Raw genomic sequence first — 23,824 nt, forward strand, 5'->3', positions numbered from 1 at the left:
GGGTGTGCAAAAGATGCTTGAAGCTCAAAATGGCAATTTCATGTAAAATCAACAAAACAAAGTGTATTTTGGAGTTCTGTGCCAAACTTAGAATGAAAAGTTTTCCTGAACTAGGGACCAAACAGAGCTGTTACAATTTGTGCTATTTTTGGAGTTGCTCACCTTATGTCAGAGGTCCCCAACCTCTGATCTGTGGACCGATGCTGGCAGCAGCTGGTCTGCACAAAAAAGCAAATTTGAGGGATGCAGGCATGTGAAACCGTGTCCCCTTTGGTCTGGGGAAAAACCTTCTCTCCACAGAACTGGTCCTTGGTGCCCAAAAGTTTGGGGCTGCTGCTTTACGTGAATGGTGAGTTTTGTTTTCTAAAGAATTCCAGGAAGTAGATACTTAGCAATCCATAGAAGGCACAGATTCCAGTCATGTTTCTAGAGTTAGTTGAGGGATGAGGTGCCCTTGGAGGGGACAGTTACATACATAATCAAAGTTTAAGAACATTGTGGGGCAGAGAAAATGGACACTCTGTTCTTTGTTACAGAAATATAACAATTACAGATAATGTAATCATTTGTCTCTGTGGTTTTTTTTGCAGTCAGGTAGTGAAATGCCAGAATGATAACTATATACGTGCAGAACTGTGACTAATAGCATTGTGTGCTGCTTAATGACCGCAATAATGTTAAGGAAGGAATAACGATTAATTTTCGCATCACATAAACTCAAAGATCTGTTTAAACTATTGCTATTTGCATCTCTGGCAAACAGATTCTGTGAATAAAATAACTCTTAACAATAGCAGAAATATACTTTAACGGCTTTTGGCTTGAAGTTTCTTCCTAATGTTCAAACATCTGCATGTTTGAGCATTAGGGAAAAAAACTTCAAGCCAAAAGCCGTTAAAGTATATTTCTGCTATTGCTAATGTTATTTTATTCACAGAGTAAAATAAAATGAATTGTTTAGATTGTGCTTCATTGCTATATTCTGTTCTGTGGCAGTTTTTGAAGGCAGAAGCTACAAAAGAATCCTTAGCAGATGTTTTCATTGTTTGCTGTGTAACTTTTAAAAATAGTTAAAATGGCTAAATTGGGCACATGGCTAAATTCAGAGTTTTTCTTAATGCACTGTCCTATTAATTTTGTTGAAACGGACAAACACATATTTATTTATTTGCCATCTGCAAATAAATTAACACGTTCTCAAGCTTATGAACATGTTCCTTCTTGATACGTATTTTTATTCTATTAAAGTGGATGTCCTGCAACATATTTCTAACTTACTAATGTAATATATTTGTTACCAATATTATTCTGAAATAAAACTCATCCCAAATACAAAAAATATGGAAAACTTGTACTCTTTTCTTTTTTTTCTTCTTTTGCTATGAATCATTGGACAGACTACATACAGGAAGAGATAAATATTGTAATTGAATCTTCATGTGTGATACATTTCATTAATTGAAATTGTCTAATATATTAAAATAATTGCTTCATGTTTTCTGTATATCACTTGAGATGGGAGGGCTTTTCTACTCAATTGTAGCCCTTCTTTTCTTTTAAAATATAGTTACACTACTGTTTTTTTAGAAATAGTAATAATCAGCTCCTTATTTAATTGCTACCTTGGACCTGAACACACCTGCATGTATACCTGTATGTACTTAATACTATTTCATGGTAAGACATGTACTTATATCATATACCAGAAAACAACTTCTCTGAAAATGAAAATGTTCTGCAGAAGCTCATTCAAATCTCTGCTATTTATTCAAAGGTCATCCAAATATACATTTTTGATAATGATTACCCAATTCAAAATCAGTTCAAATATTGTTTAAAGTTATCTAAATCTCTGCTTATCTAAATCTAGGTCAACAAAACTTGTAATAATTGAGAGGCTGCTACTTCTGGCAGAACGCTATGTTATCACAATAGAGGTAAAAGAAACATACTTTTGCACAGATATTTGATTTACTGAATGCTTAGTTTGTATCTGGGAATCTATTATTTAATATCTGTTTCTATAATTGGATTCATTCTGCAGCTTAATTCAAATAAGTATGCCTTAGTCCAACTTTAAGAAATCTTGCATTGAGAATATGGGGATGGGGGTGGGGGAACAGCAAGGACAAGTGTGATTAGAAAACGGTTTTAATAGCTGCAGATTCTATACATAAAGTCAGTTGCCTGTCAAGAAAATTAAGGCAACTGACTCCTGGAATTATCAAGAATAGCTTTCAATTATCCTTTGTCATAGTTGTAAGAGTGTCATATTGGTTGCTTGTAGACCATTTTATTTAAGAGATAAATTTTCATGAGCTGAAGCTGACTTCATCAAATACATGGAATGACTTGACTAATGTGGTGTTTAAATATGTTGGGATGATGAAAGGAAGGGAGCGGGGGAGACGGTGGTTATGCTGATAGACATTTCTTAGGAAGCAGAATACAAGTACCTATCAGTAATGGGAATGTATTAAGAACCTATTGTGTATGTTGTTCTAAACTAGCTTAAAATCTCTTAATGTATACATGTATGTTCCTATGTTTTCAACTCAGTTGTTCTAACAAAGTTTCTTTGTTCCAAATTCCACTTTGAGCTATGGTGGAATGCCTTGGAAGTTTAAAATATTGCTGTCAGCTTGAGTTTATTTTGAGTCTGGATGACAGGCTAATGTCCACTAATTCTTTTGTGCAAGGTCTGGCCTGTTTTAGTTGTATGTAGAATCCAGAGAGCATTGCTGGCAGATGACTGCACATAGAAGAAGTCATGTGAAAGCAATTCTAACTTTGTGTTTAAAGCTTTGTATGAAAGGGAAATGTCTGTGTAGATGTGGGGTAAAATAGACAGTTGGGCTTGCTTGTTCCCATGTTTTTTGTCCCGGTGCTTGTAAGAATCTTCTTCAGATTGGGTATGCGAATATGGGCTTGCCACCAAAACCTATAAAAATCCAGTACGGGTTGCTGATTATTATTGGTGTGTTTGAGTAGTTGTGAATAACAACCCAGCATATTCTGTTGTTTTGCCTTTGTAGCTAGTAATTTAGTAGGATCTCCCCTGGGAATTGGTATGTTTCGATCTGCACACTGAGCTCACTGTGTGGATAGTTCAGCCTGGTTTATTTTTGAGGCAGTTGAGTATCGCTGCCTATCGTGTCAATATTAATATTAATGCAATTATAATGGAGAGCCTGGTTATAGAGAATTGATCTGTTGGTGTGTTCTGGATTGAAGTAGGATGTTTCCTTTGTAACTGAAGGTTATCGTAAATGAGGCCAGTTGGTTGTGGATCCTGCATGCTGCTGAAGTGATTTGAATAATATACAGTGGTGTGTGTGTGTGTGTGTGTACACACATATGCATACATACATACACACACACACATATATATATATACATACAGCAAATCACGCGATCATCGAACCAGTTGTTTAACCAGAAGGATCCCACCACTGATATAAATATATATTTTTCCTTCCCTCTATAGGATCTTTACTCTGTTCCTCGTACTATTCTACCTCATGGTGCCTCCTTTCACGGACATCTTCTAACTCTCAATGTCACATATGAGTCTACCAAAGATACATTTACAGTAGAGGTATGTAATTTTATACTGTGGTAATATTTGGAGGATTGCAGAATTTCCTAGTAAAAAAAAAAGAAGAAATTGATATAAAGGATAATATGTAACATGCTAAAAAACATGAGAACTTGAGAGACAGCATGGAGCATATTAATATGTACTTACACTTTTCATATGGTGATGACATATGGTTGTCAATTGAGAGTCTGAATGACAAAATTGTCTTTATTTTTACAGGCTCATAGCAATGAAACAATCGGAAGTGTCAGATGGAAAATAGCAAAATTATTGAATGCCCCTGTGGACAATATTCAGATCTTTGCCAATGAAAATTTGGTATGTTAGTTGCTTGTAAGTATATTTCGAGTTGTAATGTCTGCTAAATCTAAGGATTTTTTTTAATTATTTCAGTTAACAGTGAATAAAGATCAGAAGCTCCTTCATCAGCTAGGCTTCTCTGATGAACAATCACTTACTGTAAAAACATTGGGAAGTGGAACTCCATCAGCAAGTTCTGCCGATTCATCCAGCAGCAGTAGCAATGTCTTCAGTTCATCATACGCAATGGAACAGGTAAAGCACGAAAGACTGAAATGTGGATTTCATATTTTTCATTAAGTTGTCGTGGTACTGTCCGTCAGAGTTAGGTGTATGTCTATAGAGGTTATCAGTCATCCAAGTCATGGCTGTCTAAAGATGCTTTGAAAAAGGTAACTGTACTTTCCTGATTTTTCTTGAAGACTTCTCACTTCTCATCCAATGAGTTTCTTCAGTCCTAACTAACTGGGGAATCCATGAAGAAGTGAAGTGTCTTCAGGAAAAGTCAAGGAAATCCAGTTTCCTTTTTGAAAGCACCTTTGGGATAGGGTTATGTTGTAAGTGAAGAGATTGCATCTTCTATCTCTCCTTTTCTAGCATTGGGTTTTTTTGTGGGTTTTTTTTTTTGCAGATACCCAATGTTTATTAAATTGGTTTTCTAAAATGAATTCTGCTCACCCATGATTTGCTCTCTAATATTGTTCCCTTTACCCAGATACAAAGTATATTGATTAAATGATTACAATAATACTTTTATAGTACATGCATTTGGGCATCTTAGTCATTTGTTTCCTAGAAAATCCCAAGTTGCTCATGAAGCTTAAAAATTATCTAGAAATGTGGTGAGAGCTGATGTTCTGAAAGTGAGATGAACTTAAAGTGGAAAACCTCTTTAAGACTTAAACAAAATCTTACTAGAATTTCAGAAACGAGCGCATCCAAATTGTTTGAAATAATGTCATCTGTAAATAACAAGGAAAAATGCTAAAGTAGGAGTTGTCCCTAAAATAGTTCAAAGAGAAATATTTCATCCCAGAACTCGGATAATTCAGAACTCAGAAATGTAATGTTCTGCTAATTCTGTTGTTTTTACACACACACACAAAAAGAACAGCGATAGTTGTCCTGATTTCTTTGCAGTTCATATTAAGTGTTTACCTTGAGGAGATAACTGGAAGTTGGTGTAAAAAGTCTTATGCTAGAAAAGGAAGGAAAACTTACGTCTTTAGGCCAAGTTTTAAATTTATGCTGCTGTGCTTACAAATAAGATTGTTTAAAAGAGATGAAAGAACTCATAATATATTCTTTAATCCTTAGGAAAAATCCCTTCCTGGTGTAGTAATGGCCCTTGTATACAATGTATTTGATATGCTTTACCAGCTTGCTAACCTGGAAGAGCCGAGGTAAGTTAAGCATTGTTAATGTAGTATGGAAATATTATGGCTGCAGAGTTTAAAGAGCCAGATTCTTTAAAAGCGTGTGCAAATACACACAGACTGTCCTCCAGCAGAAACCTAAGCACATCATGTATTTTTTTAAATTCTTCAGGATTACTTTGAGAGTTCGGAGGCTTCTTTTATTGATTCCTACTGATCCAGCTATTCAGGAAGCTCTTGATCAATTAGATTCACTTGGACGAAAGGTACCAATTGCCAACCAGAATGATAAAAACTAATAATAATCAAGTTTTATTTGCTTTTTAACTTTTCATATCGAAATGAGTGAAAGGAGAACTAGAGTGCTATTAATTGTAATGATTAGCTGAAATAAGTTGAAGCCATGCAACCTATTAGTTCTTATGGAATAAAATGTAAATTGTCACTGGCTACATTAAAATGGTTTCTGATAGTTTGGATAAAATGGAATATCGATTTTGTAAAGTGGCTATTCCCTACTTGCTCAATATGAATACTTCATTTCTAGAGATTCATACAGTTTGTCTAATGTGTTTGCTGCCACTGGGACTGGAAAATAGTGCAGTGTTGGCATAGCTGTGCATTAGCTGGCAGGACTCCCCTAAAAATACAGCAGAATTTATTATCTTTAATGTACGTCTCTTTAAGTTACATGCTCATTTAATATAATCTTAATACTCCTGGATGAACTGCCTCCATAAAGCAGCAGCCAACAGGCACTGAATCCTAACTATATTCCATATACAGTTTAATTTCATGAAACTTAAGCAAAGCTTACTTTTGGGGGGTGGGAAAGCAGATTACAGGATAATCTATTTATAGACAATTAGTTTGGAGGCTCTAAAAATGCAATATATTTTGCTTAAAATGTAATGAATGTTTTTGAAACTTTGTTAGGGCTTATAAGTGCTCTATGTAAGATTGTTTTATACACAGAGAGTTATTTATAATAATTTCACAAACTATGTAAGAATACCCTTTATTTTTTCTGTGCTCCTTTTTCTCTTAGAAAACACTGCTTTCTGAAACAAATGCTCAGTCTTCAAAATCTCCTTCTCTATCTGCAAAGCACCAACACCAACCTAGTGCGGCTTCCATACTTGAAAGTCTTTTCAGGTCCTTTGCTCCAGGAATGTCTACCTTTAGGGTGCTTTATAATCTTGAGGTAAGAATGAAGCTGTGGCTAGAGATAGGTCAAAGTCACACTTATAACACATGTTTTGCCTATCTGTACAGTTCCCATTATCTTCATGTAAGGCTAGAACAGTTTCCTGTCTTAAAAGAAAAACAATGGGAAACTGTCAAGTCAATACAAAAGGTACTGAGTTAACTAGAGCAATGCTTATTTGCTAGGAGACTTCTTAATACCATAAAATAATACATTTATTCAATGGTTGCTATGATCACTAGAGCAAATTTTGCTAGATTTGCAATTATTCTTATTATTTATAGTAATTAAGGTATTTATAGTAAGTCTGGTTACTATAATGCAGTATAGATCAATTAATTTTTTAAAATGAAACTTTTCATAAACCAGGAGTAAACAATATAATGTAACAGTCGAATGCTTTGAAGTATAATTTTTCTGATCCGGCTGCCTAAAATGAATAAGAATTTAAGTCCAGCATTTCAAAAAGGCACCAATTTGCCTATTTTATATTAGTGCCATGTTTTTAGTTTAGATTATCTTTTTTACAGAGATTCAGCAAGCAAACAACTCTTTATTGTTTGCCTTGCATTGATGATACATATCACTCATCATTTTATAATTCTGTTTTTAAATTATATTTATATACTATAAGCATTAAAGTGCCTCTTAATTGTTCCTTGAAATGAGTGTTTGGTACTGAATTAAACTTAACATATTAAAAAGCTTTGTTAATATTCAAGAAGCTTTATTATTACTTGTATTGATTCACTTCCCACTCACCATTATAACCAGTGAGTGGGAAGTGAATCAAAAGGACCCTTTGAATTCAGATGATTTTTTTTAAATTGCATAATATTCTGAATAGTATTCAACAGTAGATATTGCTGCCTATTGCCAAGTAGGAAATCATGCAAAGTATTTGATGAAATAGGTTTAATTGCATGTTTCTGAAAATATGAATATTTTTAGGTATTGAGTTCCAAGCTAATGCCTACAGCAGATGATGAAATGGCAAGAAATTGTGCCAAATCGTTTTGTGAAAACTTCCTTAGAGCGGGAGGCTTGAGGTTGGTTTTTAAATATTTCAATCAGCTGAAGGGTTACCTAAGGTCAAACTGTTGAATGTTTAGTCAGTTAAATTAAATGTAACTTAATTTTGAGGCAACTGTTCCAAATATTATAGGAAGATGTGTAACTTTGTCTTACTAATTCATTTATTCATATACAATTCATACTTTCTAAATAGCTTCAAATTTACATACATGGTAGTGGTCAATTTTACTGAAAGTATTTGTCGTCTCCTTTCACTTATAGGTCTTCTGTAAATAAGCTGTCTATAGGGCTACCACCTACAACTGACTCTCAGTTTTTAATTTGGTTTTAACCTCTGCATAACTGTTATGAGGCTGATTTCAGAAAACAAATCCTATTACAAGAAAGAAAATAAAGTTGTTATTTAAAGAATTGTGTGATAATGGAACTTGTTTTCCAAAAAATGGTTTCCTGAAATTTGAAACTTTCACAGGTATCAAGGTCACTAAGGAAACCATACTAACATTGAACATATTCCTGGATATTTGGCAGTTGACCAGTATTCTGGCTTTTAAAACTATAAGGATTAGACAGAGAAGATGATGAAGATTTTCAATTATCCAGGTAGAATTATCTGGAAATTGAATCCTGCAACTAACTGGACTTCTTTTCTTCTTGATTTGAAGCATTTCACTGCCTATCTAATTAGGCTGAAGAAGCTACTTGAATAAACAGCAAAACATTTCAAACCAAAAAGAAAAGAAGTCCAGTTGCCATGACTCAACTTTCAGACATTAGACAGGGATGTTCCAAAAATGTTAACTACTGCATCTCATACACAGCTTAGCAACTGAAGTACCAGTATATCAGCCATTGTTCAGGGAAAGGAGAGGGAGGAAGGAGTATAACTTTGTGTATACAAAAAAGTAGAATTTTCAATCATTGGAAGTAGAACATTTGGGACAGTAACATAAACTTAATTCTGCCATAGTAGTATAGTGAACACATAAATCAGGAGTGTCAAAATCAAGGCCCGCGGGCCACATCCAGCCCATGGGGTGCTTAGATGTGGCCCACAGGACTGTCCTGGAAACAGTGAAGGACCGGCCCTTGGTGCCTCTGCCAGTGAAAATAGAACTCAGGAGGGCTGCCCTCCTGAGCTCCATTTTCACTTGGCACAGTTCTCAGGCCAACACAGGTTCCCCTGACATAAGTGACATCGAGCTAGCCATGTCCACCCTGACCACGTGCCCCCCCCGAGATGAAACCCAACCCTGATGCAGCCCTCAATGAAATCGAGTTTGACACCCCTGACGTAAATCATTTAGCAGACTTCTGTTTGTAAGAATTGGTGTAATTTTTCATGCAGTTAAGCAATGTTCAGTTTTCATACTATATTGCGAAAAAAATCTGTCTCATTGCTAGTTTTCTACACATTTAATTTTATTATTTAAAGAAATCAAATGGTTTTGTTTTCTAGTTTGGTAGTGAATGTCATGCAGAGAGATTCCATCCCCTCAGAAGTAGACTATGAAACCAGACAGGGAGTATATTCCATCTGTTTGCAGCTAGCAAGGTATGTGCTTGATTTGCTGAGAAATTTGTAATATACTGAATAGTTTGGTCTTAATGTTGTCAATGCTCTTCACAGTTAAAACGGCACATTTTTATGTTTAGGTTTTTGCTTGTTGGGCAAACAATGCCAACTTTATTAGATGAAGATGTAGCTAAATGTGGAGTGGAAACACTTTCATCACGCCCTTTCCGTAACGTGAGTCGGCAAACTACCAGGCAGATGTCCATTTGTGGAACTCCAGAGAAATCTTCGTATCGGCAACTGTCTGTTTCAGACAGGTCCTCCATTAGAGTAGAGGAGATCATTCCTGCCGCACGAGTCGCAATACAAGTAAGTAATACTAAAGCTCTACTAAAATAAAAGGTTCCATATTTTTTTGCGTAGAATGTTAATAGACTGATCACAACAGTGTTCTGATTTGTGATTACTTGAAGTGTCACCTTGTCTTTTTATTTCAAGCAAAAAAGAATTTCCTTTTTCTTTACAGACCATGGATGCAAGTGACTTCACATCAACAGTTGCTTGTTTCATGCGACTCTCATGGGCGGCGGCCGCAGGACGCCTTGATCTGGTGGGGAGCAGCCAGCCAATAAAAGAAAGCAGCACCTTGTTTCCTGTTGGGATTCGTAATCGGCTTAGCAGCTCAGGTACTGCCTTAGCTCAATTTAATTGAAAAAGCAGAGAGTTTGTTCTGTGTAAGTCATTTGATTCTACCAATAGCTGATTCAGTCCAAACCTGAGAGAAATGTAAGACTGAAAAGGAAGATGCTTTTATATGATCTCTCTTTTCAATCTATCGCAGGGAGCAATTGCAGTTCAGGAAGTGAAGGGGAACCAACCACTCTACATGCTGGAATCTGTGTGAGGCAGCATTCAGTATCCACCAAAGATGCACTGATTGCTGGAGAGGCTTTGTCCCTCTTGGTTACATGTCTACAACTTCGTAGCCAACAACTAGGTAAGCTTGTGGGAACCTGTTACACTTTTATATTTAATATCACTTCCATTAATAATTGTGCTACATAAAGCGGGTTCTAATACATTGTGAAGATTCAATCCAACCTTCCCAAATTTTGGTTTCGTCTTTTCCTTATTTCTATTAATGCTTACATTTTGCTGTAAGAACATGTACCCTTTTCAAAGTCTTGGGAGTTGATCAGTACATAATGTATATGATATAAATGCTATATACAGATAAATCCTCAACTTACGACCACAATTGAGCCCCAAATTTCTGTTGCTAAGATAGACGGTTTTTTCAGTGAGCTTTGTCCCATTTTACAACTTTCTTGCCAAGTTGTTAAGGGAATCACTGAAGTTGTTAAGTTAGTATAACACAACTGTTAAGTGAATCTGGCTTCTCCATTGACTTTGTTTGTCAGAAGGTTGCAAAAGATAAACACGACATTGGGACACAGCAACTGTCATAAATACATGCCAGTTGGCAAGTATCCAAATTTTGATCATGTGACCAAGGGGATGCTGCAGCAGTCATATGTGTGAAAAACAGTCATAAGTCACTTTTTTTCAGTGTCGTTATAACTTCAAATGGTCACTAAACAAATGGTTGTAAGTTAAGGACCATATTTTCTGAAATGACATATTAATGCTAATAATATAAAATTATGCAACATATTTTTAAAAAACACCTTGAAAACACAGGATATTTTTTACCTTAGGATCTTTCTACAATCTCCCTTGTGTTGCTGATTTTATCATAGACATACTACTTGGTTCACCAAGTGCTGAGGTAAGTAGCTTGCATTTCTATTTCAAAGTTTTTTCCCCCCCGGAACATTAGCAACATAAACATCTTTGACATGGACATATGTATAAGGGACAAGTGATAAATATTTGTTACTGACATAAACTACTTTTACATGATTGATACATGCTGCATATAATTCCTAGGATTAGAGAGTTGTACTTGGGCAAAGACACATATACATTACATAATTTTAAATGTTATTAATGCATGTACACAAGTTTAAAATCAAAATTATATTTGCTTCATGCAGAATGTCACTTGTCAGCATAGAGAAAATTATCCAGTGAGAAATGTATTTAATTTTAGTTCTATTTAATTTTACGGTTAGCATGGTACTATAGTGTTTTTTTTTAAAGATATCAACTGATTTCTAGTTTGCAGACCATAAGCAAGGAAGACTGTAATGATTGGGTAGTAGAACTGTCAATCAGAATTTCGAAACCAAAAAAAGGAGCTTAGTGGGGGTAGCATAACAAAAAAAAAAGTACAGTAAAAGAAAAGAGCCATAAAAGGCATTTCAGATGAATCCATGTTAAAAAGCTTAGTTTAATGTGCAGTGAGCAAAATGTGAAGCTGGTTTTGCAGATTCTAAAGCACTTCTGTTTTGAAAGGCTTGTGATCAGAATTTGCGTTTCTTTTTTCCAGATTCGTCGTGTTGCCTGTGATCAATTATATACCCTTAGTCAGACAGATACATTGGCTCATCCTGAGGTTCAGAAACCCAACCAATTTCTTTTGAGTGTCATTCTTACAGCCCAGCTGCCCCTTTGGTCACCTACCAGCATCATGAGAGGAATCAACCAGAGGTAAGCTGGAGATATGAGTTAAACAGAGTTAAACATAAGCATTTGTCTAAAATGTATACCTAAATAAAAATAACTCGGCCAGAGTTAGCAAAATACCTAAGTGCTAGAAGTGAACTGAATGTGTTCTACGCCTGTGGAAACGATGCCATTATATAGAAATTGTTGGGCCCTAATATACCCATTTCTTCATGTAAGATCTTTTTAAATGGGCAGTTGAAGAAAGTAATTTGTGATAGCCTTTTGCCAAGTTAATGTATTCTTAACTATGTGACTATATAATATGCGCAAACAAAATAGGTCAAGCTAATAATTCTGAATTTGATCCCTTCCCTTTATTCATTGTTCATTGTTGTTCATTGCCATAACACAGTTTCCTAAATAGCTTCCATTTAGTGTGGCAAAATAATTTAAATACAAAATAAAATATTAAATCTTGAAGTCAAAACAATATCAGCAAAAAATAACTGCCATGGAAAACAGACAAAAGACAGACTTTAAACTTGTTTCCCATTTAAGGAATATTATCTGTACCCATTTCAGCACACGGTGACAAAAAGGTTAGCCATCACTGGTTTAGTATATTAATATTATTGTAAATCGATTCTTGTCTTTTGCTGCTCTGTGACCATAATAAATTTCATATTCTATATTCTTAGTATAGAAGAAATTAAAAACAGGAGTGCTATTATGCCCCCCCCCCCTTTCCCCACCGAGGTCATGGAGAAAAGATGGGGTTGTATGGGGATAAGTGGATTTCAATCCTTTGACTGTTCAGAATCCTCCTCTACTGTTGAAAGAATCAAATTTAACATTTCCTGTATGGGACTGCTGATATGTTGAATAATTTAGTATTTATCAACATAATTATAGTTGGTGAATGATTTTATTGAAAATCCCAGGACATTTTTCCCCAAGGAAGACTTTTGAGAGTCTTCAATGCCAAGCCTGAGATCACTTAATTATTTCAAGGGGGAGTTGATAAGATGTAGTAACACATAAGCAGCATCTCCAGTTGTCCTAAATTAGAAGATTGCTTTATAAGCCAATCTCTACATTTCAATCTTTTTCAAATTATGATTACGTTTTTGGTTTAAAAGTGGCATTCTGTTGGACATGCAGGAATATCTGTATAAGGCATTAAAAGGAGTAGCAAATCCTAGTAGCAAATTTGTTTTTAATTAAGATTTTAAGCTATTGTGTTTTTGTAAACATAATATAGGTCAATTTTAAGTTCCCAGCTACACAAATTACAAGAAAAATGCAATTTTATTTTTTAATACAAAATGTGCATGTTTGGATCCATTAGCTCAAAGTAAAATGTGTATGAGAAAACAATGTATGTATAAAGATTTCTACAAATTATGTCATATGCTTAATTGCTTGAATTCCTTTTTTAGACACTTGTCCCAATGTACAGAGTACTTTGATCTTAGATGCCAATTATTGGACGATCTTACATGTAAGTAGTAGGAACTAAAACTGCTTTAAATAGCAAAAGAAAATGTTCTTTATCAAAAAAAAAATATAGAATTCTAGGTATACAACAACCAAAACCTTTTATTCTGAAAAAGCCAACTGAAACTATTTTATTTTTACAATTTTTTTTTGGTGAACTTTGTCTTAAACTTTCTATCATTTAGTTCAAAATCCAGTTTATATTTATCCTGAACAAGCAAAAGAATAGCAGTATCTGCTAATCCCACTTTTAAGGCTAAGGAAATAAATTATTCTGTCTTGTTGATAGAAATAATATCTTTATAGAGCTTTAATAATTAGCCAGAATAATTCTGATATTTTTTAAACTAACTATACATAAGATATACATACATACATACATACATACATACATACATACATACATACATACATACAGTTATATAAACTATATGAGTAAATACTGTATACCTTTTCAATAACTATTTATAAAATGATTTTTAAGATGTGAAATTAATGTAATAATGTAAATTGTCATATTTGATTCTGATAACAGAACCACATTTGAAGTTATATATGTATTTGCAGGTTGTACTATCTGAAAGATCTCAGTCATGTTATTTTTAAGGAGTGGAACTACATTAATTTTTAAAGTAAATGCTTACTTTATGTCACGTGCCTTAAATTAGCATTAGTGTTGATTTTAATTATGTTTCTCTTTGGACTATTTGATTATAGTGGTGTGCTTACTATTTTCCTTCTCCCCTTCCTTTATTTGGTTTTTATCTCTTAGCTTCAGAAATGGAACAATTAAAAATTAGTCCAGCTGTCATGTTGGAGGATGAAATCACTTGGTTGGATAATTTTGAACCTACTCGTGCAGCTGAGTGTGAAACCAGTGAAGCTGACAATGTATTATTAGCAGGACATTTAAGACTTATTAAAACTCTTCTCTCACTTTGTGGAGCAGAAAAGGAAATGTTAGGTAACTATTTATGTTTTAATTGTAACACAATTATTTACTCTTTTACAAAGTTGAACGTAAATACAACTTTGGTTAAAAATTATGACATTCTTCTCTCAGTATCATCTTTGTCTTTTGGAAAATACTCTTATTTCATGGAAGCTTGCAGGTAAATCTATTTTCAAAACCAGGGAGTGCTGCTGTATGGGAATTTTATTTTTTCAACACGGTGTGTAAGATGCTACAATTGTACAGTGCACTAAATCGAATACAAAGAAGTTTATTTCTATTCGGTTATTGTATCTGTGTTTGTGTCTGTGTGTATTATATTATTTAGATACATAAAGATATAAACACAATAAATGTTTTATATGAAATCTGTGCAAATGAAATTAAAATATTATTTCCAGGATAAGATACCTAGAGAACAAAGGAATGGTTTTTAGAATAGCATTCCAAGTCCCACTAGAAAAATATCAAAGTTCCTCTGTCAAAGTCAGTGGACGATTTCTGACAGAGGCTTCCCCTGCATACTTCCCCTGCCTCTGAACATTGGTAACACCCCCACCCCCACCAAGGTAGATAAGGAATCTGTGTATTCCTCTGCTATACTTAAAATGCTGACAAAAGTTTTATATTTGATCAAGAGCTAGTATTTCCTCCTATATATTCCTTCCTATTGTGCCTCTTTGGATGGATGGGTGGTTGGACTGAAATTCAAACATTGCTAATACTCAACAGTTTTTCTAACTTTAATGGAACATTTTAATATGATATAGCATATATACAGGTAGTCCTCGAATTACAACGGTTTGTTTACTGGCCATTTGAAGTTAAGACGTCACTGAAAAAAGTGACGTATGGCCGTTTTTCACACTTGCAGCATCCCTCTGGTTATGTGATCAAAATTCAGATACTTGGCAACGGACTCATATTTATGGCAGTTGCGGTATCCTGAAATCATGTGGTCCTCTTTTGTGATTTTCTGGCAAGCGAAGTTAATGGGGAAGCCAGATTTGAACCTGGAAAACTCTGACAAATACATGTTTTTTGATCACCTGTTGGTCTAGCAATATACCAATCTGTTCTATAAATGCTTTCTGCAAATACGTTAATGCTTAGCTGATAATAATAGTTTTGCTTTTTTTTACATAGGTTCATCTTTGATCAAACCATTATTAGATGACTTCCTCTTCCGAGCATCTAGGATTATCCTGAATAGTCATTCTCCTGTTGGCAGCATTGCTGTTACTCAACAAGATTTTCACCCAAAGTAAAGCATATATTAGTGTATTGGTGATAGTAAAGAATAGTGCATAGGGGATGGGGTGTATTATGTTACTTATTCAATCAGCTCTGTCCATGTGTAAATCAAAATAGGGTCTTTTCAATTTTAAATAAATATCTGCATTTCCTATCATTCACTCAGTTATCTTCATTTTGAAATTAAATAACTAAAATGAATGTCCCCAAAAAGCTTATTAAGGAGTTTCATGATATTGTCATTATAAATCAGTCCCAAGTCATTTATTAATATTTACCTACCTTAATAAATACCTTTGCTGAATGAAGTTAAGTTGGTTGTCAGTTGGTTGTCAGAAGAGAGAGCTCTCTTAGCTATGATTGCCTGCTTGCGCCTCTGCTATTCTTTGGGAACCAAGCAAAAATATTCTATGGTTTATGTAGAGAGAATGTGGAATGGATATTAAATTTCCTTGTGCTTTTGCTTTTTTAATTCTCTTGTTCTTATAATGTAATCCACCTAAAATATTTAGAATTCAATAAATTTAAAAAATGCTAAATAAATAGTATTTTCTGGATGTGTAGAGAAATAACATTTAAAGTTTTGTTTTATTCCACTTTCTCAATTTTATATCACTTTATCTGTCCAAATCTATTGCTATTTCTAAATAGTAATTTATTTTATTCCAATTTGATGATTTGCAATTATCATATATATTTCTAGATTTTGACATCTTGATCATTTCCATCAAATTTGATTTAGACAAATCACTCAAGCCCTTCATACTGAAAAAGGGCTACCAAGTCATCAATTAATGTTACCGTATTAATATTGCTATGGAATTCAATTCCTCCCCATTTCTGAGATCAAATGTGCAGAATCAAATGGTAACTGTGGCCCATGACCCAATAAAAGTTGTCCACCCTTAATTACATCTTCCACCAGATGTTACTTTATAAAGTAGAATCAAACATAACTATCTCCTTGGTCTGCATGTACAGTATAACAGCTTTAACTCATCCAGGAAATTAAATTTTAGAATTGCTTTGAACAAAAAGGCACTAAACCTCAGTTGATTCTCTTTGGAAACAGATTATGATATTTTACAAGTATTAACAGCTGAATATTGACTATGAATAATTGATTCCGGTGTTTTAGATGCAGTACGGTGAATAGTCGCTTGGCAGCATATGAGGTTCTGGTAATGTTGGCTGATAGTTCACCCTCAAATCTTCAGCTTATTACGAAAGAATTGCTTTCGATGCATCACCAACTTGATCCAGCTCTTTCCAAGGAATTTGATGTAAGTAAACTGGCTTTTTTTAGTGCAAATAGTAATAGAGGTTTACATAAATATATATTGAATAAAATCATATGGGTAAGTTCCATACTTAAAGCAAATATTTCAATCAGCAACATTAGTTCTTCGTAAATTACATCTATTTTTCTATGTTACATTTTTTTCTTCTTTCTTGCCTCTACCCTCAGTATCTCCCACCTGTAGATGGTCGATCCATTTTTGGATTTGTGGGGCTAAAAAATGGTGGAGCTACCTGTTACATGAATGCAGTTTTCCAACAACTGTATATGCAACCAGGTCTGCCTGAGGTAATATTTATTCACAGTCTTGTGAAAAATGCTTTTAGCAAGCCTGTTAACTATATACATAGAAGTTTCTCAGGAAGGAAAGAGGGTTGACATATAAAAGTTTGAGGATAAGCAGCAACTTGAAATTGGCCCATTTTAACAACTGGTTAACAAACTAGGTCTGGGATAGTCAAACATGATTTAATGCTGAGGTAAGGAAGAAAAATTAAATTTGATTCTCCAGTTGTTCAATATGAATACAGTGCAAACAGTTATCTTTTTATTTTATTTTGAGTTTTATAGGACTATAACATGAATTTGGTAAGGAATCTGTTCTGACCCCCCTCTCCACCCCTGTGAATAAACCAGAACACAGGCTTGGCTGTTTACCACTGTTTAATTACTGAGATAACAAATCCTTTGGCTGAGAGCCCAGACACTCATGTTCAATAGAGAAACCCACATAATTCAAATGAAGCAATGCAGATAGTCCAAACGAACAGACACGGCTAGAATACATAGATTTTCTTAACTACTAATTCGAACGGTTGTTTCCTGCAAATGTCCCCTCCCAACGCCTCACCTATAATCTCTTGGGAGGGACCAATCCACAACCACCTGTGCTTAATCATCTTCTGTGAGTTGCTGCTTCCGTTTCTCAGCCCTTCTCTATCTAGCATCAGGGACAAACTGCCTTTGATCCTCCCCACTGCTCCATGCCTCAGGCGCCTCCTGGTGGCCAACCAGCATCTCTGGTCCCTGCTCTGAGTCTGAACCCTGCACAGGGTCCCCCACATCGTCCAGGGCAGACTCATATGGTTCCTCGCTATCCAAGTCCATAAGCAGCTCAACCGGATCCTGCTGGGCCACAACAGGAATCTATGCAGGGTTGAAATAAGAATAGAGAGTTTTTAAGTAGGCTCTTCTAAACATTTCATTTTTAAATGCCTGTTGGATTTAGTGACCTACAATGGAAAATAAATGCCAAATTGAGAGAATTTTGAGGAAAAATAAGGGGCATTCATAAAGAATGACGATGTTCCTCCCTGAGCTGATTATGAAGGATTGCAGTAGAGATGTGAGGCATGGATTTAGTTATTGCACTTTCAATAAACACTATTCAAAATTGTTTATAAAGGCATTGCTTTCAATTGATGACAACATGGACAATCCTGATGACAATGTATTCTATCAAGTTCAATCCCTCTTTGGTCATTTAATGGAAAGCAAGCTGCAATATTACATACCGGAAAACTTCTGGAAGGTATCACTTTATGTTTTTTAAGTAGGAATCCTTTTTTCCCCTTTTTTTGTCATTATGATTTCAAATGATAATTCAGATCATAGCATTGTGAAAAAACAGTAATGTTGTGAAGGATTCATATTTTATTTTACTTAGCCCTACTTATAATCGCTCAGTGATACAGAATCTTAATGTTTGTTTTTGTTTGTCTAAATGTATTAGCTTCCCAATTGCAATAGACTCGAGTAGTATTCTTTTCTTTAGTAATATTCTCACAAGGAGAATCCAAAGTAATATTCTCAGGAGAAGATATATTTTCTTATAAAAAGAGTTGGGTAAGGATAAGAAGGCACCTTTCTCTTCCTGTTTAGATTGGCTTATTACTTAGTGCATTCTAGTGACATTTACAGATCTTGAAGCATTTAACTAAGTGGATTACATCTATATTTTATAGATCTTTAAGATGTGGAACAAGGAGCTTTATGTACGTGAACAGCAAGATGCTTATGAATTCTTCACCAGCCTCATAGATCAAATGGATGAATACCTTAAGGTGAATTACAGTTTTGGTACATCTGCATAGTAATTCACTGTCATTGTTTCAATGAATGTTCACTTAATCTGCTATTGGCCTTTCAATCTCTTACAGAAAATAGGAAGAGACCAGATCTTTAAAAACACCTTTCAGGGCATATATTCTGATCAGAAAATCTGTAAGGATTGTCCTCATAGGTAAGTGAAGATCAGATAGAGCAGATCTCTCTCTCTCTCCGCCTACTGAAAATCTATAGTTGAAGAAAGAGATCCGCTATTGTAAGCTTATGCATGGCAAACACAAAAATCACTGTTTTTATCACTCTGCCATTGGTACCAAATCTTTGGATACACTGTTTCAAAGCTGCGCTCCCAGATGACGAAGCCACGAAAGCGACTGGGGGAAGGTTCTCGTCGTTCCCCAGATGCTTTTGTGGCTTCGTCATCCGGGAGCGCCAACAACATTTCTGCCTCCGCAGCTCCCGGGCGCGGCCGGACGGATGTAGCCAGAGCGACGCCGAGGCGGTCCGGGCAGACGAAAGAGCTGCGGAGGCAGAAATGTTGTCGGCGCTCCCGAATGACGAAGCCACTAAAGCGACTGGGGAACGACGAGAACCTTCCTGCCTCTGCTGGACTTTAGTCCTGCAGAGGCAGGAAGGTTCTCGTCGTTCCCCAGTCGCTTTTGAGGACTGCGGAGCGCGAGCCGGCAGAGCACACTCAGGAAGGCGGGGAATGGGATCACGTGTGCTGGAGACTGAGGCAGCCTCAGCCTCCAGCACACGTGGTCCCATTCCCCGCCTTCCTGATGACGTCACCAGCCTCACTAGCCATAAACCTCACTGCACGTCACTGGGGGGGGATATGTATACAGAGCCTGGATCTGCATATTTCTTTTTTGGGTATGTTAATATGGAAAAAGAAAAACTAGAGAAAAAGAAAAGACCTGCCATACACAAGTGATACAATTCAGTGGTTTGCCATGCTTTTAATAAATAATAAAGGTGATTACTGAAATAGATAAAATATTTCAGCATTGGCGACATATAGGGTACAATTGTGAATTCTTAGTTTTTGTTTAAATGTCTTAATATTCTTTTTTTTATGTAGGTATGAACGAGAGGAAGCCTTTGTAGCTCTCAATTTAGGGGTCACTTCATGTCAAAGTTTAGAAATTTCACTGGATCAGTTTGTTAGAGGAGAGATCCTGGAAGGAAGTAATGCATACTACTGTGAAAAATGTAAAGAAAAGGTAATACTTCTACCTTATCTAAGAATTAAAGTCCTTTGATTTTTCGGTGGGAAGAGATACCTCTGGATTCATTAGTGCTCTGAGAAATTTTGAGTCTATCATTAGGTTTGTATGCTTCATATGTACTTGTTTTTTTTAATTCTTTATTCAACTTTTCTTCAGGGTTAAGATGACATGTATAGAGAGGTCCCTTATTTTTTTTTCCTTACAATTATCTTGAATAGTAGTGAATCATTAAGATTTCCCTCTGATTTTCAGGCTGAAAAAGAATATGAAACATTGTCATAGGACCATTTTCAACCTATAACTTCCTGTTTTCTTTGCAATCCTATATTTATATATGTATTTCTAATCACTGGAAATTCATGGAAATCAATACTTTCAATTTTTAACGAACTATTCTTTGTTGCCATGATTACTAAAAATCTTTGATTTTTCATTTCATTTTTACATTTGGTAATTAATTTTGGTTTCCTGCCAGTTGAAAATAATTATTTTATTTATACATTTTCAGTAGACATGTTAAAGACCTCAATGGATTCAATGAATTTAAGAACTGTTTCTTTAAAAATGCTGCAAAGAGAAAAGGAAATTAACACAAATATGGAACAAATTTAAAATCTATAGGGATAAAATAATAAAATTCCTATAGACAAACAGTGGACCAAAATAAGTATTTCACGGAAATTTTGGTTTATTTTTTAAGAGAACTACTGTGAAACGTACCTGCATTAAAGCTCTACCCAGTGTATTGGTGATACACCTTATGAGATTTGGATTTGATTGGGAAAGTGGACGTTCCATAAAATATGACGAACAGATCAAGGTAAGCTCATCTTGTTTATATTTGTCTAATTACGTATTTAGGGATATGTTCTTTATTTTTATGATCTTTTCTATATGGAATATATCAAATATACACATAGCCTGTCCATATTAGAATAGGTGCATGGACTAGTAATATCAAAATTTTGAAAACCCTTCTGCCGAAAGATATATGGTGGTGGTGGTGGTGTTTTTTTTTTTTTTTTTTTGAAAAAAAGTTTTATTGGTTTTTTTAAAACATTTATAGGGAAAAGGGTAAATGGAATGGTTACAGATTTTGGCAGTAGCAAGTGTGACAGAGGCCCCCTCCCTCCAATCTCATAGGTTACATCCATATATCAAGCATTAATCCATAGTCATAAAAGATCAGCATATTAATTCTAGAAAAAAAAAAATTTTCAGTCAGCTTATATTGTTATAATATATAATCTAGATATAATTTCATTATTACTTTCGGTTTGTTTATAACATTGTGGCTTTCTTATTCATTTTTGTGATCTGAGCTTTCTTGGTATTGCCCCTTCTCCCCCTGCTGGCAGAGCTCCGGCCCCTCCCGTGTCCTGTGTGACCATTGTGGTATCTTCTGTTTTTTCTAGGTTCGCTTTGTTTTTTTCCATAAAGGCCTGTGCCTCTATGGGTGTGTTAATTCTAATTCTTTTCTCCTCCCAGAATATCAGCATACCTTCAGGCATCAACCATCTAAACCACACCCCCTTCTGGTATAATTTATTCGCCAATTGCGAATAATTTTTCCTTTTCTCCCTAATTTTTTTGGGAATCTGTTTTAGAATGGTTATCTCCCTATCATGGTATGTGAGTGTTTGCCCCCTTTGCACACCCAGAATTTCATCTCTTGTGCTTTTCCTAAGGAATCTAATATGAACCTCCCTGGGCACATTGTGTGTTCTGGCATATACTGAGTTCACTCTATAAGCCAGATCTATCTCCCATTCCATCTGTTGTTTATCTTTGTGTATGTATTCAGCTAAAATATTGGTCATTATGTCCCTTATATTTTCCCCATCTGTTTCTATTACATTTTGGAATCTAAGATAGAAGGACATTCTCTCAAAATCTGTTTTCATTTGTTGGGTATCAAGTTCTTTGTTTCCCCTCTGCAAGGCCTCAACCCCCCCTCTCGCCTCCGCCACCCCACCCTCCACAACGTCCAGTCTCTGTGAGTTCTTATAGATTTGCACTTGATTTTCTTTGATTTCATCTTTCATTTCCCTTAGCTGTTTCTTAATTTCCTCTTGGCCCTGTAAAATTTGTTGGAGCATTTGTTGAAAGTCTATCTCTGTAGTCTTGGGTTGCATCAATTCTGTTATCTTTGACTGTGTGGCTGGGCTAGATGTTGCAGATGTTGGAGCAGAAGTAGCAAAACCAGGTTTTCCAGGAGGTGGTCTTTTTGGAGACATGGTTTGGAAAGCAAAGGAATCAATCACTGTAGAGACTGGGCAGCTGGAGAAGAAGAGCAGGCAGACGAGTCCAGGAGACAGAGAATCCAGACAGATGGGAATTTCTTTAGTAACTCTAGCAATAGGTGAAAGTTTTTTTTCTCCAAAGGGTTCAAGGAATCACAATCCACAAGAGATTCCTCTGGGTGGCTCGGAGACAAAGACCGGAAGCCTGAATTTTGAAGGTGGAGTCAAATTTCACAGTTCACAAAGACAACGGAAGTGTGCCATCTTGCCCTGCCAGTTTTGGGCTCAGAGGCATAGCAAACTTTTAAAAGTTCAGAAAATTCTCAGTTCACCCATAAGTTCTGGATCTAAGTCCAAGGAAAGTCACTTTTATAGGGGTGAGGCATCATTAGTTGGCTCTCCCCCTCCCTCCTTCCCCTGGGGGCGAGAGCAAAATCTTTTCAAGCCGCTTGTCCAAGGGGGGGGGAAAATCCCCCTCCCTCTAGCCGCACCTCCAGCAAAAGTCCGAAAGAAACTTTGTTTAAAAAAAGGCTGAAAAGTCCATTAATTCAAAAGAGAGGGAATGGAGAAGGGAAGCCTCTCACCACACCGCCGCTGCTTCATTCAGAAGTGTATTCTCCGATCGGCATGGGGCGAGACGCGCGCACACGGGCGCCCTCCGATACTGCTCCCCGGTGCCTAGAACGAAGCGGAGAAGCCCCCGCCAGCCGACGCCGACGCCAGGACCCTCCGCAAGCCGTTCCCTCGGCAGGACGCCTCTCCGGGGCGTCCTGTGCCCCCCCAGAAGCGGGGGAAGCCCACCGGGAGAGCGGGAGCAGGCAAAGGCTTGCCTGTCGCCGTAGCCGCCGGAACCGGAAGTCCCGGTGGTGGTGGTGTTGATGATTTAAAAATGCAATAACTGTTTTTCTATAGATACAAAATAATTGATTGTGGCTTTATTTTTAAGTTAAAATTCTTAGTTTGTCTCAAAGGGTCATTTTGAAAAAGCTAGGCAGAGTTTGGAGAAACTGAAAATGCTATGATTTTGTCCAACCAATAAAGTAATTTATTTTATCCTATCTTCATCTTGGTTTTATACATTTTGCATAATTGAAGAATATTTATTAACATGCAAACTACTTCAGGTTCAAATTTAATCTGTTTCATTTTAAACAGTTCCCGTGGATGCTGAATATGGAACCCTATACAGTTTCAGGAATGGCTCGCCAAGATTCTTCTTCAGAAGTTGGTGATAATGGACGAAATCTAGATCAGGGATGTAAAGGGTCTCCACAGAAGAAAGTGGCTCCTTCAGAAAACTACGAACTGGTTGGCGTAATTGTGCACAGCGGTCAAGCCCATGCAGGACACTACTATTCTTTTATAAAAGATAGGAGGTAGTTCGAAATAACTCTATTCACATGCATAGTAGTCAGTTGGTCATTTGCTAGATTAAAAGCAGCAAGGTCATCAGGTGTTGAATTATAATTTTTTTGGGCAAACATTTTATGTAGCACACCAAGTTTTAGAAACTTACATCCTCACTGAACTAATGCCACCAGATTGGATTAATATTTTCCTATTAACTGGTTGCCTAGGGCTGTTCATGAAGCTATAGATGTAAAGACAGGTGTGAAATACAGTGTATGTTGGTAAACTAGAATATTTGTATGTTGATGAACATTTATATTTTG

The 23,824-nt window shown here is 35.9% G+C and overlaps 1 protein-coding gene across 3 annotated transcripts in view; it reads left to right on the plus strand.

Moving 5' to 3' along the window:
- Nucleotides 1–23,824, plus strand: part of USP24 (ubiquitin specific peptidase 24) — a 77,527-nt gene that overhangs the window by 34,125 nt on the left and 19,578 nt on the right. For all 3 annotated transcript variants that reach the window (XM_081949605.1, XM_081949603.1, XM_081949604.1), the window contains exons 24-48: nucleotides 1,871–1,937; nucleotides 3,488–3,598; nucleotides 3,821–3,919; nucleotides 3,995–4,156; nucleotides 5,219–5,304; nucleotides 5,450–5,543; nucleotides 6,326–6,481; nucleotides 7,436–7,533; nucleotides 8,979–9,074; nucleotides 9,176–9,404; nucleotides 9,562–9,721; nucleotides 9,877–10,032; nucleotides 10,754–10,824; nucleotides 11,488–11,648; nucleotides 13,046–13,107; nucleotides 13,876–14,067; nucleotides 15,202–15,319; nucleotides 16,448–16,592; nucleotides 16,778–16,897; nucleotides 18,015–18,140; nucleotides 18,574–18,672; nucleotides 18,769–18,851; nucleotides 19,761–19,902; nucleotides 20,609–20,728; nucleotides 23,307–23,527. In XM_081949605.1, coding sequence (XP_081805731.1) covers nucleotides 1,871–1,937; nucleotides 3,488–3,598; nucleotides 3,821–3,919; nucleotides 3,995–4,156; nucleotides 5,219–5,304; nucleotides 5,450–5,543; nucleotides 6,326–6,481; nucleotides 7,436–7,533; nucleotides 8,979–9,074; nucleotides 9,176–9,404; nucleotides 9,562–9,721; nucleotides 9,877–10,032; nucleotides 10,754–10,824; nucleotides 11,488–11,648; nucleotides 13,046–13,107; nucleotides 13,876–14,067; nucleotides 15,202–15,319; nucleotides 16,448–16,592; nucleotides 16,778–16,897; nucleotides 18,015–18,140; nucleotides 18,574–18,672; nucleotides 18,769–18,851; nucleotides 19,761–19,902; nucleotides 20,609–20,728; nucleotides 23,307–23,527 — 3,174 coding nt within the window. The remainder of the gene's footprint in view (nucleotides 1–1,870; nucleotides 1,938–3,487; nucleotides 3,599–3,820; nucleotides 3,920–3,994; nucleotides 4,157–5,218; nucleotides 5,305–5,449; nucleotides 5,544–6,325; nucleotides 6,482–7,435; nucleotides 7,534–8,978; nucleotides 9,075–9,175; nucleotides 9,405–9,561; nucleotides 9,722–9,876; nucleotides 10,033–10,753; nucleotides 10,825–11,487; nucleotides 11,649–13,045; nucleotides 13,108–13,875; nucleotides 14,068–15,201; nucleotides 15,320–16,447; nucleotides 16,593–16,777; nucleotides 16,898–18,014; nucleotides 18,141–18,573; nucleotides 18,673–18,768; nucleotides 18,852–19,760; nucleotides 19,903–20,608; nucleotides 20,729–23,306; nucleotides 23,528–23,824) is intronic.

Source organism: Natrix helvetica, assembly GCF_964273705.1.
Source record: "Natrix helvetica genome assembly, chromosome: 3".
Taxonomy (NCBI): Eukaryota; Metazoa; Chordata; class Lepidosauria; order Squamata; family Natricidae; genus Natrix; species Natrix helvetica.